General features: G+C 45.3%; 1 protein-coding gene across 2 annotated transcripts in view; it reads right to left on the bottom strand.

Moving 5' to 3' along the window:
- Positions 1 to 5,141: 5,141 nt before the first annotated feature.
- Positions 5,142 to 18,129, bottom strand: part of abcc5 (ATP-binding cassette, sub-family C (CFTR/MRP), member 5) — a 25,945-nt gene continuing 12,957 nt past the window's right edge. For both annotated transcript variants that reach the window (XM_005751634.2, XM_013915536.1), the window contains 7 exons: positions 7,944 to 8,033; positions 7,550 to 7,739; positions 7,285 to 7,444; positions 7,127 to 7,205; positions 6,913 to 7,026; positions 6,673 to 6,837; positions 5,142 to 6,076 (listed from right to left, as the gene is read on the bottom strand). In XM_005751634.2, the coding sequence (XP_005751691.1) occupies positions 5,975 to 6,076; positions 6,673 to 6,837; positions 6,913 to 7,026; positions 7,127 to 7,205; positions 7,285 to 7,444; positions 7,550 to 7,739; positions 7,944 to 8,033 (900 nt within the window). In that variant the 3' untranslated portion in view covers positions 5,142 to 5,974. The remainder of the gene's footprint in view (positions 6,077 to 6,672; positions 6,838 to 6,912; positions 7,027 to 7,126; positions 7,206 to 7,284; positions 7,445 to 7,549; positions 7,740 to 7,943; positions 8,034 to 18,129) is intronic.

Genomic DNA, 18,129 nt, shown 5'->3' with positions numbered 1-18,129 from the left:
AAACGCGGGATGTCAACAAACGTTGAGAAAGTAACTCCTCATTGCGCTTCGTTATTACCCTGAAGGTGCTCGCTGCACTAAAAATAGCTGGAAAATGTTTTGCCCGTTTTGTGGCGTTAGCTTCAGCCTCTTCACTCCTTTTTGTGCTTCCTGTGGACGGTCTCTGGAGCTTTTGCGGGACACAGACCAGGCTGAAGGATCAGACACCTCAGGGACATCAAAACAGACAGAAACTTCTGAACAAAGTCATTTTGATATATGAATCACTTTTTGTTCTCTTCATACAGTCTATGCTATTGCAGTTAAATGGCACGTTTATTTACCATGTTGGCTCTGGTTTTGTATGACGGACATGTTTGTTCTGGTTGAATGAAAAAGGTTTAACATCAAAACTGGGTTATAAGCACTCTCCATTACTAAACGTAGAAGAGAATACAGGATAAGCAAACATAAAAAGAAACCATAAAAAAAATCTTCTTCATGACCTGTGCAGCATGTTAACACTATTGGAAGTAAAAATAACTTCAACTCCAATTTTGAAAACACAACTTTCTTTTTTTTATTTTTTCTATAAAGCTCTGACTTGTATTCTGAGTCTGTGGTCTGGGAGAGAGTCTGTAACTCTGTCTGCAAAATACAGTAAATAATGACCAATGTTGGCCAATTAATTATATAGTTACTTCTTCAAAAAAGTAACTGAGTCATGCAAACAACAAAGTGTTTTGCAGCTTTTACCTAAAAATGCAGCCAAGGCGTTTTTTAAACAAACATTTCAAACTATTTACAGAACAATCAGCTGTTCTGCATCAAATCTGATGCCACACAAATTATTTGTGCCGCTCCAAAAAATATTTCTGTCCACTATGAGATGAAGGAGAACATCAGCCTGATACCTGCAGGCCTGACAGCAGCAGATGTGTCACTGCTGTAACACCTGTGACACTCAGCAGTCGCCTCATTGTTCTAACACACACAACACAACTATTGACTACACTACACACTAACTACACACTAACTACATAAGATTTGCACTGAACGTTGCAAATCTCTCACATCTCAAAACACGCCGTCACTCTTAGAACTTCCCCCTCCCTAAACAACTAAATGCCACGTTGCCATATCATTTTTTGATTGGTCCACATGGTACATTTTTCCACCAATAGGAAAGGTGGGGGGAGGTTTGTTTTTGTTTTTGCTCACAGGTTTTCGAGCGTTTTCCTTATAAAACACTGTTTTTACCGTTTCTTCCCGCAGTAAATATAAACAACGACAGTATTCAGGAAGAAAAACAAACATTGCAGATATTTTATCATAACTCTGGTTTTACGTAAATGGTAAATGGCCTGTATTTATATAGCTCTTTACTAGGCCCTAAGCCGGGGCTCGAACCGGTAACCTTCCGATTACAAGACGAACTACAAGGCCACGATCGCCCAACGTCGCCGATCAACACAATTTAAAAACTGGTATAAAGTCCACACTTTTTCCGTCAATTGTTCCGTCTGTCCTGCTCACATCTCCAATGGACTTCTTTAAGTTGCTTGAAGACGTTTCACCTCTCATCCGAGAAGCTTCTTCAGTTCTAAGGTCAAATGGTGGAGAGTCCCAGATATAAACCTAGTGGGAGTTTCCCCCCACAGAGGGACAAAAGGACCCCCTGATGATCCTCTAATAACATGAACCAAGGTGTGAAACTGGGTGTGGGTCCCAATCAGCCAGAGTTTCGGGTGTGTTCATTGTGAAACCTGGCCCCACCTTATCATGTGATTTCCTGAGGTCAGATGGCCCAGGATGTGAGTGGGCGTTAAGGCGTCTGGGAAGGATCTCAAAACTGGATTATAGATGGCAGAGAGTTGGTGTCGTAAGCCCCGCCTCTGTTCAAAGATGGTCGCTCACAGTGGACATAGATGCTTCTTTCACTCCTCTTTCAAACCATCTGTCCTCTCTGTCCAAAATGTGAACATTGGCATCCTCAAAGAGTGACCTTTGACCTTTAGATGCAGATGGACTGCTGAGTCTTGTCCTGTGGAGGTGGCTCTTCTGTGTTGTGCCATGCGCTTGTGAAGTGGCTGTTTGGTCTCTCCAATGTAGAGGTCTGGGCATTCCTCGCTGCACTGTACAGCATACACCACATTGTTAAGTCTGTGTTTTGGAGTTTTGTCTTTTGGGTGAACCAGTTTCTGTCTGAGCGTGTTGCTGGGTCTGAAATGCACCGGGATGTCATGCTTGGAGAAAACTCTCCTGAGTTTCTCTGATACACCGGCTACATAGGGGATGACAATGTTGTTGCATCTGTCCTTCTTATCCTCCCTCGCTGGTGTCTGGTCTTCTTTTCTGTGCCTCTTTGCTGACTTTAAGAACGCCCATTTAGGATAGCCGCATGTTTTGAGTGCTTCCTTTACATGTGTGTGTTCCTTCTTTTTCCCTTCAGGCTTAGAGGGAACATGTTCTGCCCGGTGGTGTAGGGTCCTAATTACTCCAAGTTTGTGTTCCAGAGGGTGATGGGAGTCAAACAGGAGGTACTGGTCCGTGTGTGGGGGCTTCCGGTAAACTTCGATGTTGAGGTTGCCGTTCTCTTCAATGTGCACAGCGCAGTCCAGGAAAGGCAAACAGTCGTCCTTTGTGTCTTCCCTGGAGAACTTGATGTTTTTATCCACAGCGTTAATGTGCGCAGTGAAGGATTCCACTTCTTGTGTCTTGATTTTGACCCAGGTGTCGTCCACATATCTGTACCAGTGGCTGGGTACTCTTCCTTTGAAAGAGCCAAGAGCCTTCCTTTCCACTTCCTCCATGTAAAGGTTGGCTACAATAGGTGACACGGGGGAGCCCATGGCACAGCCATGTTTTTGTCTGTAGAAGCCTTCGTTGTATTTGAAGTATGTAGTGGTGAGGCAGAGGTCTAACAGTGTGCAGATCTGATCGGGTGTGAAGTTGGTCCTGTCCTCCAAGGAGCTGTCTTCTTGTAGTCGTTTTCTGACAGTCTCCACGGCCTCCGTGGTGGGTATGCAAGTGAAGAGAGAGACTACATCAAAGGACACCATGGTTTCATCTGGATCCAGGGTAAGTTTCTGGACCTTGTCGGTGAAGTCGGTGGAGTTCTTGATGTGTGTGGGGTGTTCCCCACGAGAGGAGCAAGGATGGTAGCAAGGTGTTTAGCAATGTTATACGTGGCTGAGTTTATGCTACTGACTATGGGTCTGAGTGGGACCCCTTTTTTGTGGATCTTAGGAAGTCCATAAATGCAGGGTATGGTATCCCCTGGGTAAAGCCGGTGATATGTACGGTGGTCAATGATTTTGTCCTTCTCAAGGTCTTGAAGGCAAGCTATAACTTTCTTTTTGTAGCTGCTTGTGGGGTCTCGCTTTGAGGCTTCGTAGGTAGTTTTCACACCTTGGCTCATGTGATTAGTTAGAGGATCATCAGGGGGTCCCTTTGTCCTTTTGTTACTCCCACAGAGCTTAAATCTGGGACTCTCCACCATTTGACCTTAGAACTGAAGAAGCTTCTTGGATGAGAGGTGAAACATCTTCAAGCAACTTAAAGAAGTCCAGACGCTTTTCTTTCCAAGCTCCTTAGGCTATGATGACCTGGATGACTGAGAACCTTTCCAGACATATATACGAATGTGAATCGCATCATTGGCTGGACTTTGGGATAAGGTGGCATCGTTCTGATCCCATACGGGAGCAGCCAGTCACTTACTGACTAACACTGCAGAACAGAATTGTTAAAGTTTTAATTTTGATTTCAATTTAGGTTAGATTTTTTTTCTGTGCGCAATGGCGGACACGCACAGCTTAGAGGGAACATTGCTGTTAGCTGATGCTATTTGAACACGTATACCTTTCTGTCATTTAACATGGACATCTCAACATCCACAGTATTTCTGTGTCACACTACAAATATATTGGTGTGGATCCAAAGTTACTCAGCAGCTGACTGGAGGAGAGCCGTGTGCTGTGACTTTTGAGATCAGTTCTTACCACTATATCCCTGCAATTGTTACTTTCCACAATAATTAGCTAACACAATGAAACACACCTTTCAGCTGTTCATGTGTTTTCAAACCAAGTTTTTGGGTTTTTCCTGTCTGTAACGCACACAAAGGTGGGAACGTTTTTCATGTTTGACGTTTATTTTTTCCAAAGGAATAATAAACACAGTTCAGCGGGCTGCATACTGAACTTGATGGATACAACCAAAGTACCGATACTAGCGTTGGTATCGATACCATCCATATTTGGATTGATCCATCCACCTCTATCCTCTCGAGCTCTCTGCCGAGCCAATCAACACCTCTTCCTCTTCTGTGATGTACGCTCTTCTTCCTTCATCTCTCTGACTGTGGCACTTTTTCCTGAACTGAAAGTGTCAGCTAAGCTCACGAACCCAGCTCGAGGCAGACTGCTCTGCTATTTATCGTTAACCACGTCTTTATGGTTCAGTCTCGCGCCAACTGAACCATGAGGCAGGGCGAGTCCGACTGTGCTATGTGTTCATGAAAGATGATGTTCGGGTGAAAATCGATGACGGCCCCGATCCTCTCAGAGCTTTGAGTGTTTGATGTGAGGTTTCAGTGTATTCTTGATTTCTCAGTATGTTGTTGATTCCCATTATTTATGTGTCTGCTATATTTTGTGAGTCTCGTCTTATTTTTGTAGTCTGTATGCTTCTGTGTTACGGTCCTTTCTCCATGTTTAGTCAGTAACTTCCTGTTTTATTTTGACAATCTCGTGTTTTAGACCTGTAATAGATCCTGCACTGTGTGACCACGACGGGCAGGTAACGTGTCTTTAAACATGGTCAGACTGTGAGCCACAGAGATTTAAACCAGCTCTGAAAGAAAAAGGAGCTCCAGTGTCATACCTAATAAAGTGACCAGTACAGGCCTTCATTTCATCTGTGGTTTAAAAGAAGCTGATTCAGCTCCGCCCCCTTCAAGACAGTGTTCCTCTGATTGGCTGCTGCTCATAAACAGAAGGTCTGTCCTAGTGCAGGTGGGTGGAGCCTCTTTGTGACAATATCCAGATCCAAGAGTAGAAAAACCTGTGAGGTAAGTTTCCAGAGGAGCTTTAACTCGTTACAAACTTCAAACGTGAACATCGAGCAGTGACCACACGACAGGAAGTAAGGAGGACAGGTGGAGTTAAAGTCAGTAGTTTATTTATAGGAACAGCTACAGAGACACGCTGACGTGTGCACAGCCCGAGCTCGAGCCCCGCACACTGCAGTCAGCATCGGTTTCTCGCTTTCACATTAAACAAAGACGTTTAAGAGAAAAAGAAACTCCATAAACGGAGGAAACAGAAACATCAGGATTAATAAATTGCTGTTTTCATGTGCGTGGGCGCTTCCTGCGTGGTCTGCAGTAAATGTCATGATGTCTAATCACGGAGCCACCGACACGAAGCCTGAGCGCAGCCGCTACACAAACACAAAGCGGCTGCGCTATGAGATTAAAAGCGGCATTTTTCACTGATATCAAACAAGTTACAGAATCATTAACAGTCCAACCGGACTAATATGTACTTACTGTGCTTCTCCTCTAGAGGGCAGCACAGGCTTCACTTACGAACTAACAATCAAATCTACACAAACGTGCAAAAAAGAGACTATAAAAATGTAGAGAAGCTCACGTGTGTCAAGTTAGAATAAAAACAGTCCTCTTTACATTCTGAACAAATTCATAAATAGCTGATCAGCTTCTGGATCAAAGGAAACCGCAGTCGAGGCGAAACAACATCGATAAAAACAACAAAGAAGATTAAAGTACAGCGTCCTTTAGCCCCGCCCACCAGACAACGTGACAGATGTTTGAAGCACTTCAGTGAGCACAGACCTGCTTCGCATCAGGTCATAAAAACGACGGTCACATGATTCGAGAGAAGAACGTCGCAAAAAAGCAACAGTAAGTCAGAGCGACTCCTGCGAGCGCCACCCTGAGGTCAGTTACAGTACAGCAGCTTCTTCGTCCTCATCCTCGCACCGAGATCTTGTTCTCCACGGCTGCCAGCATCGAACACAGCCGTGAGTTCTCATTGGCCAGCAGCTTGGACGGCTCGTCGAACTCCACCACCTGGACCAATTAGAGACAGGGAGGCAGAGCAGGTGAGAGTGTTAGCGGAGCTCGACAACACTTCAAACACAGAGACCAGATCTTCTGTGTCAGCATACGCGACACGAGCTCGTCCACACACTTATGGTCACGCGTGTGTCACTGCTCAGTGCGGGGCGTTGTCTTGGACGCAGCTCCCGGGGCTGAAAATGAACACCTGAAACCTGCACTCTCTAAAACGGACACCAGGGGGCCATACCTGTCTGTTTACAGAGGTGTGTGTTATGTCTGTTTTTTCTCTTTTACAGGAAACAAAGTTTCGATTTTGGGGTTTTATACCGCTTGTTACTTTGATTACTAATGACACAGGTGTCTAATTTATTCTAGTGTTCCATATTTCAGGGAAATAGTTCCATTCCAAACCACTCTGAGCTCCGCCTCTCACCATCTGTGCGACTTTAACGTCACAGTTTTTATTTTCATCATTTAAAGAAACAAAAACCTTCAAACTAACATGTGACTGAAGCTTCAACGTGTTTACACTGATCTGCTCACACACAACCAGCTATGCTCCTATTGGCCGCGGTGGTGCATGTCTGAGCTCCTATTGGCCGTACCTGCCCCTGGTTGAGCACCATGATGCGGTCGGAGGCCAGGACAGTGTGGAGGCGGTGAGCAATGGTCAGCGTGGTGCAGTGGTGGAACGAGCTCCTGATGGTCTCCTGGATCAGAGCATCCATCTCGGCATCCATGGCCGCGGTCGCCTCATCCAGGATCAGTACCTGAGAGAAGAACGAACCGATCAGAGACAGAGGACAGGCCAGGGGCGGAGCCAATCTGACCTCTCAGGTTCTCACCTTGCACCGTCTCAGCAGCGCACGGGCCATGCACAGCAGCTGACGTTCCCCCACCGAGAAGTTTTCTCCGTTCTCCACCACCTCCGACTCCAGCTTCAGGGGCAGCTGGGACACCTGAGGGGCACATGACGGTCATATAATGTCAGTGTTACAAACACTTGTTGCTGAAGAAGAAGAACGGCGTGTGGTACACAGTAAGCAGCGTGACACTCACACACTCCTTCATGTGACTCCTCTCCAGGGCGTCCCAGATCTTCTCCTCGCTGTACTGGTTAAACGGGTCCAGGTTGGACCTGAAACACACACACACAGTCTGAGTGTGACACCTCCTCACGGGCCTGAAGTGCCTCAGGTGCTCTCAGGTGCTCGTACCTGACGGTGCCGCTGAACAGCACCGGGTCTTGAGGGATGATGGACAGTTTGCTGCGAAGGTCGGCCAACCCGATGTCACTGATGTCCACGCCGTCGATCAGAATGGAGCCGCCACAGCACTCCACCAGCCGGAACAAGGCCACGCCCAGAGACGACTTACCTGAAGAAACACGGCAAGCATCAGCACACCGCCTTCTACAGGCAGGGAGAGGAACTACACACACACTCACAAACACACACACACTCTCTCTCTTTCGGGTCCGACCTGATCCGGTTCTGCCCACGATGCCGACCTTCTCCTTGGGTCGGATGGTGCAGGAGATCTTGTTGAGGACCAGAGGGAGGTTCTCCTGGTACCTCATCTCCACGTCCTTCATCACCAGCTCCCCTTCCTGCGGCCAGTCGGGCGGAGGGGCTCGACCTTTGACCCTGGCTGGCGCCTCCTGGGACAGGGACTGAGACACAGACGGTACATCAGAACCAGAATCCGACAAAGCCAGGAGATGCAGGTTAGAGGTACCGCCGATGCAGCAGCTTCGTTTCAGATCCTGTCAAAAAACTACGAGTGCTTTTAATTTGGAGGAGTTTTAATCTGACAGGAACCAAAACTGAGCAGAACTGGACCGAGTGTAGAACGACCCAGCGAGGGGCAACAGTACCTGGATGTAGTGATGGATTCGTTCGACGGAGGTGAAGCGAGCTTCGGTCTCAGAGGCCAGGCGCACAGTGAACTGGAACAGACCTGTTAACTGACACATGATCCTCCACTCAGTGTTACTTCATTTCAAATACAGCACAGTTTCACAACAGCAACATCTCACAGAGCATCACACTGCAATCCTCAGCAAGGAGCACCTGGTGACAGTGGGGAGGAAGAAACCTGCGTTGGATTGACTGTCCATGAGCAGCGAGGTCAAAAATACCCGTTTACCTTAAAGGTCCTACAATCGACCAAGTATCCATGTCAATGTCACACACGGGCTGCTGTTAGCTGTCTGTAGCTTTAAATCAGCCAATGAAGCAGCCAGCGGGAGCAGAGTGGCTCACTCTGCACGCTGTCGCAGGTCATTATAACTGTAGAGAGAGAGAGAGCGCTCCACGGAGGTCTCGCCTCATAGGATGAGGATGATCCTGAGGATGATCCTGAGGAAGGTGGATCAGCTGAGAGCTGTGGAATAGAAGAATGGCTCGGTTCACTGCATTGGAGGGAGTGTTTACAGCAGTGGCGGTCATGGAGCCTCGCAGCAGTTACCAATGTTAGCTGCACAACAGAGCTACAGCAGCACAAAAGACTGTGTGTTATCAGCACACATCCAGCTGCCCGATTAGCACTCGCAGGAACTCGGTGAAGGCTACACGACCCACTGATGACCCGAATTCGGAACCCACGGCGACAGGACTCTGGATCAGCCCAAAACCACACAGGCAGAGCTTGTTAATGTGCTGAAGGCATCTGGGTCCACAGCCACCAAGAACACCATCGCTAACACACAGACAACATCCTAATGACTCAGAGAACCTTGGGAGAAAGTGTTGCTGTCAGATGATCAGACCTTCCCCACAGTCGGGCACGGAGGTGGCAGCATTCTTTGGTACAGAGCTGATGAGCCACGTACCGTCAGCGTTGGGGAGTAAAGGGAATACATGTACCGCCATTACGTATTTAAAATACAAAATATGAGTAACTGTATTCTGTCACACTTACCGTTTAAAAAGGTGGTATTTAGAATACAGTTACTTTGTTGAAATAAATGGATTATACAGCGGTCTTTTCCTGTTTCATATGTTGGGCTATCCCCTTTCTATTTTTGGTAATTGCACGTCGGTGGAAACCCAAACAAAACACTCACTAAGAGGCTCTAATATGAACGCAACAGGCAGAGTGTTACAGGCATCACCCTAAAGAATGTAGCCTCATGGGCGGTGTAGCCCAGCTGTAAGTAAGTGTTGGGATTAAATAATTTGCAGTCTCAATAACGCTATGCTTTTTTATTAATAAGTGTTATAAAGTTATATAGTGTAGTATTAAGTGGACACAGCCCTGAAAAATAAAGGCATGAGACCATGTGCTCTTGGGAAGTAGAGAGCTGTAGACTCTCGCTCAAGCTTGCCTGGGAAAATGTAGATAAGAGGGGACCATCTCTAGTGGAAAGTTACTGAGACACTGTTGTTTAGACTAGAATGAGAGAGCTTCTGTAATCAGACTGTCAGGGGCGCACCACCATTTTGAAATCCGCGGCAACGTGTCATGCAGGACGCATCTCCCCTCTAGAAGTAATGTGAAGAGAAATAAAGTTAAATGGTCTACTGAGCAGTGTTTTGTCTTCCATCGGATGCCTCTGAGGAATCAAAAAGAACTCGGTGAAGTGTTGATATTAACTACTGGGGGCTCGTCCGGGATTCCAATACGAGGCTAAGGAGGATGGATTGGGCGCAGTCTGGGGACTCAACCAGCGAAGCGAACAGAGACCAAATTGTATTCAAACTGAGCCACACTTATGGAGCTCCACGATTCTCTTCCTGGTGTTTTGGTTGACATCTCCTGATGTTCCCATGTCACAGAAACAGGCTCTGTGTTTTGCCTTATATGCATCCACAGCTGTGCCACCAGTTTACTCACATGGACTCTACGAACCAATCAGAAGCTTCTTCAGCTCAGAATGGAATCGTCTGCAGTTTTCTTATTAATTAACAATAAACTTAGTGTACATGTACTCCTACATTTGATGAAAGTGATTAAAATAGAAGCTCTGTCTCTCTTTATTCTGACATTTAACTAATTCAAAAGATATTTCAATATTTATCCAAAACAAAACAAGTTTACTCTAAATTGATGTTGTACAGTAAAAAAATGTTCTTATGTTTTCTCCCTAAAGTGTAAATATCTGGTTTCAGCTGTGAATATACTGCTGTGTGTTGAAGTTCCTCTTGTTTTGCATAGAAATATACTGAACAACATACAAAGCATAATACAGGGTGGGCCATTTATATGGATACACCGTAATAACATGGGAATGGTTGGTGATATTGAAGTCCTGTTTGTGGCACATTAGTATATGTGAGGGGGCAAACTCCTCAAGATGGGTGGTCACCATGGTGGCCATTTAGAAGTCGGCCATCTTGGATACAACTTTTGTTTTTTCAATAGGAAGAGGGTCATGTACAAAGTTGTCCTTTATGGAAGAGTGGCAAGAAGAAAGTCGTTGTTAACAGAAAACCATAAGAAGTCCCGTTTGCAGTTTGCCACAAGCCATGTGGGGGACACAGCAAACATGTGGAAGAAGCTGCTCTGCTCAGATGAGACCAACATGCAAAACGCTATGTGTGGAAACTAACACTGCACATCACTCTGAACACACCATCCCCACTGTCAGATATGGTGGTGGCAGCATCATGCTCTGGGGGGGCTTCTCTTCAGCAGGGACAGGGAAGCTGGTCAGAGTTGATGGGAAGATGGATGGAGCCAAATACAGAGCAGTCTTGGAAGAAAACCTCTTGGAGTCTGCAAAAGACTTGAGACTGGGGGCGGAGGTTGAGCTTCCAGCAGGAAAACGACCCTGAACATAAAGCCAGGGCAACAATGGGATGGTTTAAAACAAAACATATCCATGTGTTAGAACGGCCCAGTCAAAGTCCAGATCTAAATCCAATCCAGAATCTGTGGCAAGATCTGAAACTGCTGTACACAAACGCTGTCCATCTAATCTGACTGAGCTGGAGCTGTTTCAAAGAAGAATGGGCAAAGATTTCAGTCTGTAGATGTGCAAAGCTGGTAGAGACAGACCCTAAAAGACTGGCAGCTGGAACTGCAGCAAAAGCTGGTTCTACAAAGTGTTGACTCAGGGGCTGAATAATTACGCACACCCCACTTTGAAGTTATTTATTTGTAAAGGATGTTTGGAATCATGTCTGATTTTCGTTCCACTTCTCACGTGTGCACCACTTTGTGTTGGTCTTTCACCTGGAAGTCCAATAAAATTGATTCATGTTTGTGGCTGTAATGTGACAAAATGTGGGAAAGTTCAAGGGGGCCGAATACTTTTGCAAGCCACTGTAAACACACATGTAAGCTAAGAGTCTCTAAAGAAACAGCATTGTTGTTGTTCGGCTTTTCATTTCACCATTTTTTGATTCACTGGAAGAGCAAGTAACGTAATATGGGTCAAGTGATCAGTTTGATATCAATCCTTTGTGATTCACCGTCATATTTACATTATTTGTACAGTACGAATGATTTGGTTTGGTACCTGGTCAAACTCCTCTGTCTGCAGCAAACTCACAGGCGGCAGCTCCCCCCCCTCTCACAGGCGTCAGTGCTGTGCTCAGTCACCTAGTGCCTGAGCTCGGACGATACCAAAATTAGTGGGAATTTATGACAGTGCACTATGTGCTTCTAATATTGTGTGTAGCTTTGGTTTTATACAGTTGTCAGCCAGGCATCTAACTATGGAACAAATTACACTCCAAAAGACCCCAGGCTTCTGAAAAAAATGACCCGGGCTTAAGCCCAGTAAGCCACGTAAAAGTGGTCTTGAGGCCAGTCTTGGTCTCCAGACTGGCTTCGAGACATCCAACTCTAGATTCCAAGCTGGGTTCATTGGCTGCTGTAGCGCCTAGAGACTGTCTGGGTTAATTTTGGGGTTAGTAAATTAGGCTTAAAGTTGACATTTGCCTCTAAAACCGTGTGTTTGGATTTTGCAGAGTGAGACACGCGCTCTGTATGGTGTGTTGAGTGTGAGGGAGAAGTGTCTCCCAGAGCGCAGTGAAGCAGATAGAAAGAGGAGGAGCAAATGACCCAACTCAGAGGGGAGGAGCTGAGTGTGAGGTGGATCCAAGGAGGCGCTAGGAGAAGCAGTCTGTGTGACTGCAGGGGGAAAGTGTCTAAAACGGAGAGTCAAGAGCAAAAAACAAAAAGCGGTAAATTATTATGAATTATGCATAAAAACTAAAGCAGAACAGGAGGAATTGGGAAAAGAAGGCACAGGATTATTTAAATTAGCAACAAGGGGAAATGTGTTTAAAGAATCAGGGAGAGTGTCAAATAACCAGTGATGAAATTGATATTAAATAAATCTCTTAGTGTGTTAATACAGGTAACTACGGACCTGGATCAACCGTCCACCACGAGCACAGCAGCCGGAACAAAATGATAGATTAACATAACCCAGCAAGAATCAGCAGCTGTGGAACGGACAGCAGAGAACTAAAGGAGAAATGAAGGTTTAAGAGTACATCGAAATTGGGTCGAGATTTGGGGCCAACTGACTTGTGGAGGTTGAGAAAGTGTCCGGAGCATCGCAACAAAAGGTGAAACAAACACACACACAGGCAGAGAAACGTGAGAGGAAGGCTCCTTTTAAGGAAACACCTTTTGGAGAAAAATGGGAGCTAAGGCAGAGAGAGGCTTTGCTGGATCTGCAGCTCCACTAAACACACATACAAACCTGTCTGCAAACACACACACATGCAGCGAAAGTCAGCTTACACTCATAAACACGTCAGTACTTCTCAGCAATATTAACTTAACACACACTTGTTGTTAAAATGCTGATTTTATCCACTACTGACAAACTAAAAAAAGAGACTGGTATGACCAACCAGTGATGAAACAATAAATGTAGTGGTTAAGAGTCAAATTGTGAGATGTTTTCTGCTGCTTGAGAAACACAAGTAATTACTGTATGAAGAAAATTCTATTTTGTGGTAATATTTTAAATATGCATCTCTGTTGTCCTGTCATCCTGGTGAGCTATGAGTTCATTATATTATTTTAAAAAACAAACAAGGGGGAGAAACGCTGACACAGGACAGTGTTTCTCTGTAACACAGCAAACACAACATCATTTCCCTGTTGGTCCACTCCTCTCTCTTTATGCTTGATTACAGGCTGCTTTGCCGGCCCTGGAAGCCGAGGCTGACCTGGACTCCTGCTTTCCCCTCTACCATCTTTGACGTGGCCCTGACCAAACGCTGCAGCAGCTGGACCCACAACAACAATCTGAAAATGTCAACAGTGCTACAGGAAAGGATCTCATGCAGCGGAGATGGAGGGCGCTATCACTACACGGGGAAATTCCCCGACAGCTTCAGCTGACAGAGCTGTGATGAGACGCCCATTAAGCACGGATGAAAAGTGAGGCCGAGCAACAGAATGCTGACCTTGGTAACTCTGCATTAACACTGTGCACAGTGACGGACCAACACGGATGATCGGGCAGCAGAGAAAGGGCGTGGCAGAGACAGGAGGAGTAACTGAGCTCAAAAGGCACCTCAGAACGGACAAACACAGAAGAAGATGCAGGTTTCACCTGCAGTGAGCATGGACACTGGAGAAAGGAAGGACCGCCCCAATGGGGTCAGAACCAGGATGGACAGAACTGTGAGCAGCAACAATGGACGCAAACAGACTGAAGAGGAGGGCAGGACCCCAGGGCACGCTTCAGGCCGTGGTTTACCCCAGACACCAGAACAGGAAAGTGATGAACACACACATCTACACACACTCTGACTCAGCATGAAGTGATACACAGACAAACACATGTGCACTTGTTGATTGAGTGAGAAATGACACACACACCTAAACCGAAGTGCTGATTCACTGAGAAGTGATCCACACACAAAATACACACACACAGACCCACATACAGACTCTGTTATAAGAAGCCACTGATTACACAGAACGCATTTATGTTATCCAGAGGACACATATGTACATTTAACAAACGAGGTCTATCATTCTCTGCTCATGAAACGATGTCTGTGTGGTGAGAGTGGAGTTTCTTGCACCTGACTGCATGCCTCGGGATGTTTATGGCTGCTCAAGGCCTGGACTGAGTTGTTCACTGGGCTTCACACAGCCAGATGAGAGATATGAGGAGCAGTGGTACAGAGTGAAAATGATGAATTAACTGTGTAATGTATAATTCGGAGCACTGCATTTTCTATGATTGAGATTTGATCCCTGAAGAAACTAAATAAGGTGCATTTCCCCTTGATAGATCAAGTGACAGCAGGTGGAAAGACTGTCACAGAGTGACACTCAAGTCTGAGTTCAGACCAAGAAAGTATAAGAAACTAATTAAATCCAGGAGCAGTCAATGCAACTCTGCATGTTACAGCATCTGAGGTTCTAACTCGCACACAGTATTGTTCTATGGGGAACTCCTGTGAGTTTTCTGTTGATTTTTCTTAGCAGTAGGTTGAGTTTATCAGTGAGGTTTGGATTGTTTTCTTCCTCTATGAGAAAGACGGTTTTGTGCTCAGATATGTCTGGAACTGGCTCTAGTATTTGTTATTTTATTATGATTTTATGGTCTGAGATAAGGAATATGAGACGTGTGATCCAACGGTGGTGATATTTTGTGAGCTCATGATTTAAGAATCTTTTATCCAGGCCTGGAAGACTGAAATTTAAAGTTCTATCAAATATTCTTACTGGAAACTGTCGCAAAGTGTGTTTCTCCATGATTATAATGGGCTTTGGAGAAATTCACTTATATGGGACACTGATCACATGAGATAGTCCTGAGTCTGAAGGAAGATCCAGGGGGTCAGTGTTGACATTGTGGAGGACTATAAATACCTTGGAGTTCACATTGACAATAAACTGGACTGGGCTAAAAACACACAGCTCTTTACAGGAAGGGCCAGAGTCGTCTCTATTTTTTGAGGCGACTGAGGTCCTTCAACATCTGCCAGAAAATGCTGAGGATTTTCTACGAGTCTGTTGTGGCCAGTGCGATCCTCTATGCTGTTGCATGCTGGGGGAGCAGGCTGAGGGTCGCAGATGCCAACAGACTTAATAAACTAATCCGTAAGGCCAGTAATGTTGTGGGGATGGAGCTGGACTCCCTCAAGGTGGTGTTGGAGAGGCGGATGCTGTCCAAGATAAAGATAATGTTGGATAACACCTCCCACCCACTCCATGACATGCTGGTCAGTCACAGGAGCTCGTTCAGTGAGAGATTACCCATAATGCACCACTGAACGACACAGGAAATCTTTCCTGCCTCTGGCTCCCTGTACAACGCCTCCACTTAACACACTGGTTACTGCAACAGCTACACCCTTCTTGCACGTTCTTTTTCAGCTATTTATTAATAAGTGACTTTATGTATATATATGCCTGTATATATTATATATGGTGCTATTCTTAGTTGTGTATTGTCTGTCTTTCTACTGTTTGTTTATAATGCAGCACTGTAACGAACAATAATTTCCCCCAGGGATCAATAAAGGATTCTGATTCTGAGAACAGCGTGCAAGGCGAGCAGATGGACGGAGATGTAGCTAGCCACCCCCACGCAGGCTTCCAGGACATCATTACTCACTTAAAGCAGAGTTTAAAACTGAGTTTGCCACGAATAAGAAAGACATCAAACAAGAAATGAAGGACGAATCCGACGGCTTCAAGAAAGACATTAATATAAACCAGGCAGAAACGTCGAATGAGCTAGCTAGCCATGAGACCAGACTCGAAGAAGCTGAGAAAAGACTGGAAGAGATGGAAAGGTGGAATATGGCTGCAAAAGACGCTCTAACCCAGTCGCTCCAGCAACAACGGAGTATTCAGATGAAACTGGCTGACTTGGAAAGCCGTAGCCAATTGGTAAATAGATTTGATGCACTGTGCTTTAGCGGGTTGGGACGCTCATCTTGTAACCAGAAGGTTGCTGGTTCAATCCCCAGCTCTGTCTGTCCTGGTCGTTGTGTCCTTGGGCAAGACACTTTACCCAGGTCAGAGGGGCCAATGCTGCGATATGGCAGCTTCTGTCAGTCTGACCCAGGGCAGCTGTGGCTACACCTGTGGCTACACCTGCAGCTGCCTCCACCAGTGATTTGGAGTTGAGTTATTTGTAGATGGGTCCCTAATCTTGTGAACTGTATTAGCAGCTTGTTGCTGACGCTGTGCTAACAGTCTAGCTGCCTTTGGGCCGTTCTCATAATAATCTTGTTTTTTTCCCACTTCTTCAGTCAATATGTTGTCAGGTTCCTTTTTTAGCGTTCTGATTCTGTCTTGGAGCTTCAGAGTTGTTCGTTAGAATATTTCGGTGTTTTTCAATTCCTCCACCCGGCTTAGGTACAGGGCCTTCCTCATTTGGTGTTGTTTTGAGGTTATAGCAATAAGCTTCCCTCTGAGCACAGCTTTGAATGCATCCTAAAACACAGTTGGGCTAATTTCTTCTGTGGAATTTTCCTCTATGTTTTACTTTATGTCTTTCTTGATTTGGTCTTTCGTTTCTTTTTTATTCAGACAGCTCAGATTTAACCTCCAACAGGTGTTTCTACGCCTACTATTTAGATTTAGCTTTAAATGAATGGCACAATGATCAGAAATATCTGCCACTCCAATTGTGCATTCAGTTACTCTGTGTAGATCCCATCTGTTCGTTAAGTCAATTCTTGAGTAAGAGTTGTGAGTCTTTCAGTAGTGTGTATACTCCTGATCCAGCGGGTGGTGTTCCCTCCATACATCTACCATTCCCTGCTCCTTCATACAGGTATTAACCATTCTCGCTGTTTTTGCTTCTATTTGTGCTTGTTGATCAATCCTATGGTCGAATAGCACATTAAAGTCTCCTGCACACAGTCCCTTCAGATTCTGACATGACTGTAGTAAGTAGAGTCTTCACGTTTTGTTGGTTGCTCTCAGGGGGAATATAGAGATTGATTAGTGTCACCGCCTCCCCTTCTAGTTTACCTCTTACAATAATGTATCTCCCCTCACTGTCCCGAATTTCTTTAGAACATTCAAAAGTAACTGGATTTTTAGTATTGCTACCATAGTAAGAATTTCTGAACCCAAATTTCTTTGATTTATCATGCTCTTCCTGCGACAGATGTGTCTCCTGTAGATATATTACATTGGCATTAAGCTTTCTCATTTTAAGTATCACTTTACTTCTCTTCATTGGGTTATTCATCCCATTGACATTCATTGACACCAGCGTTATATTCCTCATCTTTTCACTGCTAAGTTTTGTTTTATTTTTGGCTTATCACTATCATAGCCTCCCACACTAACTCTAAGAACTTGGAACAAGATAACAAGAAACTTAAGAGAAACTGAAAATACGTATTTCTTACCCACAGCGTCCCTTTGTTTCGGGGGTATATCCCTTTCAGATTAGGGGCCCTGTGAGATCCAACCTAGGTTCCTAAATAAAAAAAGAAAGAAAACGACCACTTTCCGGTCTAGCTTGCCTTTGAAAACAATAAAGTAATGAACCTTTAGTTTCTGAATTCTACTGTTCAATCATTTCCACTGGATTCAAATGTTTGTATCCTCACATATAAGTTCTTGGTGTTAGATCACTGCCATGCTAATGCTTTTTGCAGTCGATCCTCCAGCATCGCGCTTTCCCCGCTGCGGCACCTCCACCTGTGTTCCTTTCCTCCTTGGCTCCTCCGCCGCCGCCCGGCCGCTGTCGTATGTCTTTGACGCCACTCTCCCACTGGATCCTGATTCTGGTCAGAGGCGTCTGGAAGCGAATTCCTCTCTCTTTTAAGGCTTTCTTAATTCCAGCGTATTCCTTCCTCTTTTGAATAACGTCGGTAGCGTAGTCACAATCAAAGAAAAGTTGCTTATCCCGATGTACAACTTTTTTCTTCCACGCTGCCTTCAGCACCATCTCCTTGGTTGACAACTGAAGAAAACTGACCACCACCGATCACGGAGGTTTTTCTAGCTTGCAAAGAAAAGCGTCTGGACTTCTTTAAGTTACTTGAAGACGTTTCACCTCTCATCTGAGAAGCTTCTTCAGTTCTAAGGTCAAATGGTGGAGAGTCCCAGATATAAACCTAGTGGGAGTTTCCCCCCACAGAGGGACAAAAGGACCCCTGATG

Source organism: Pundamilia nyererei, unplaced genomic scaffold (genome assembly GCF_000239375.1).
Source record: "Pundamilia nyererei isolate P.nyererei 1_Seehausen unplaced genomic scaffold, PunNye1.0 scaffold00319, whole genome shotgun sequence".
NCBI classification, from domain to species: domain Eukaryota; kingdom Metazoa; phylum Chordata; class Actinopteri; order Cichliformes; family Cichlidae; genus Pundamilia; species Pundamilia nyererei.
The sequence above is the reverse complement of the archived record's forward strand: the minus strand, read 5'-3'. Positions and strand labels throughout refer to the sequence as shown.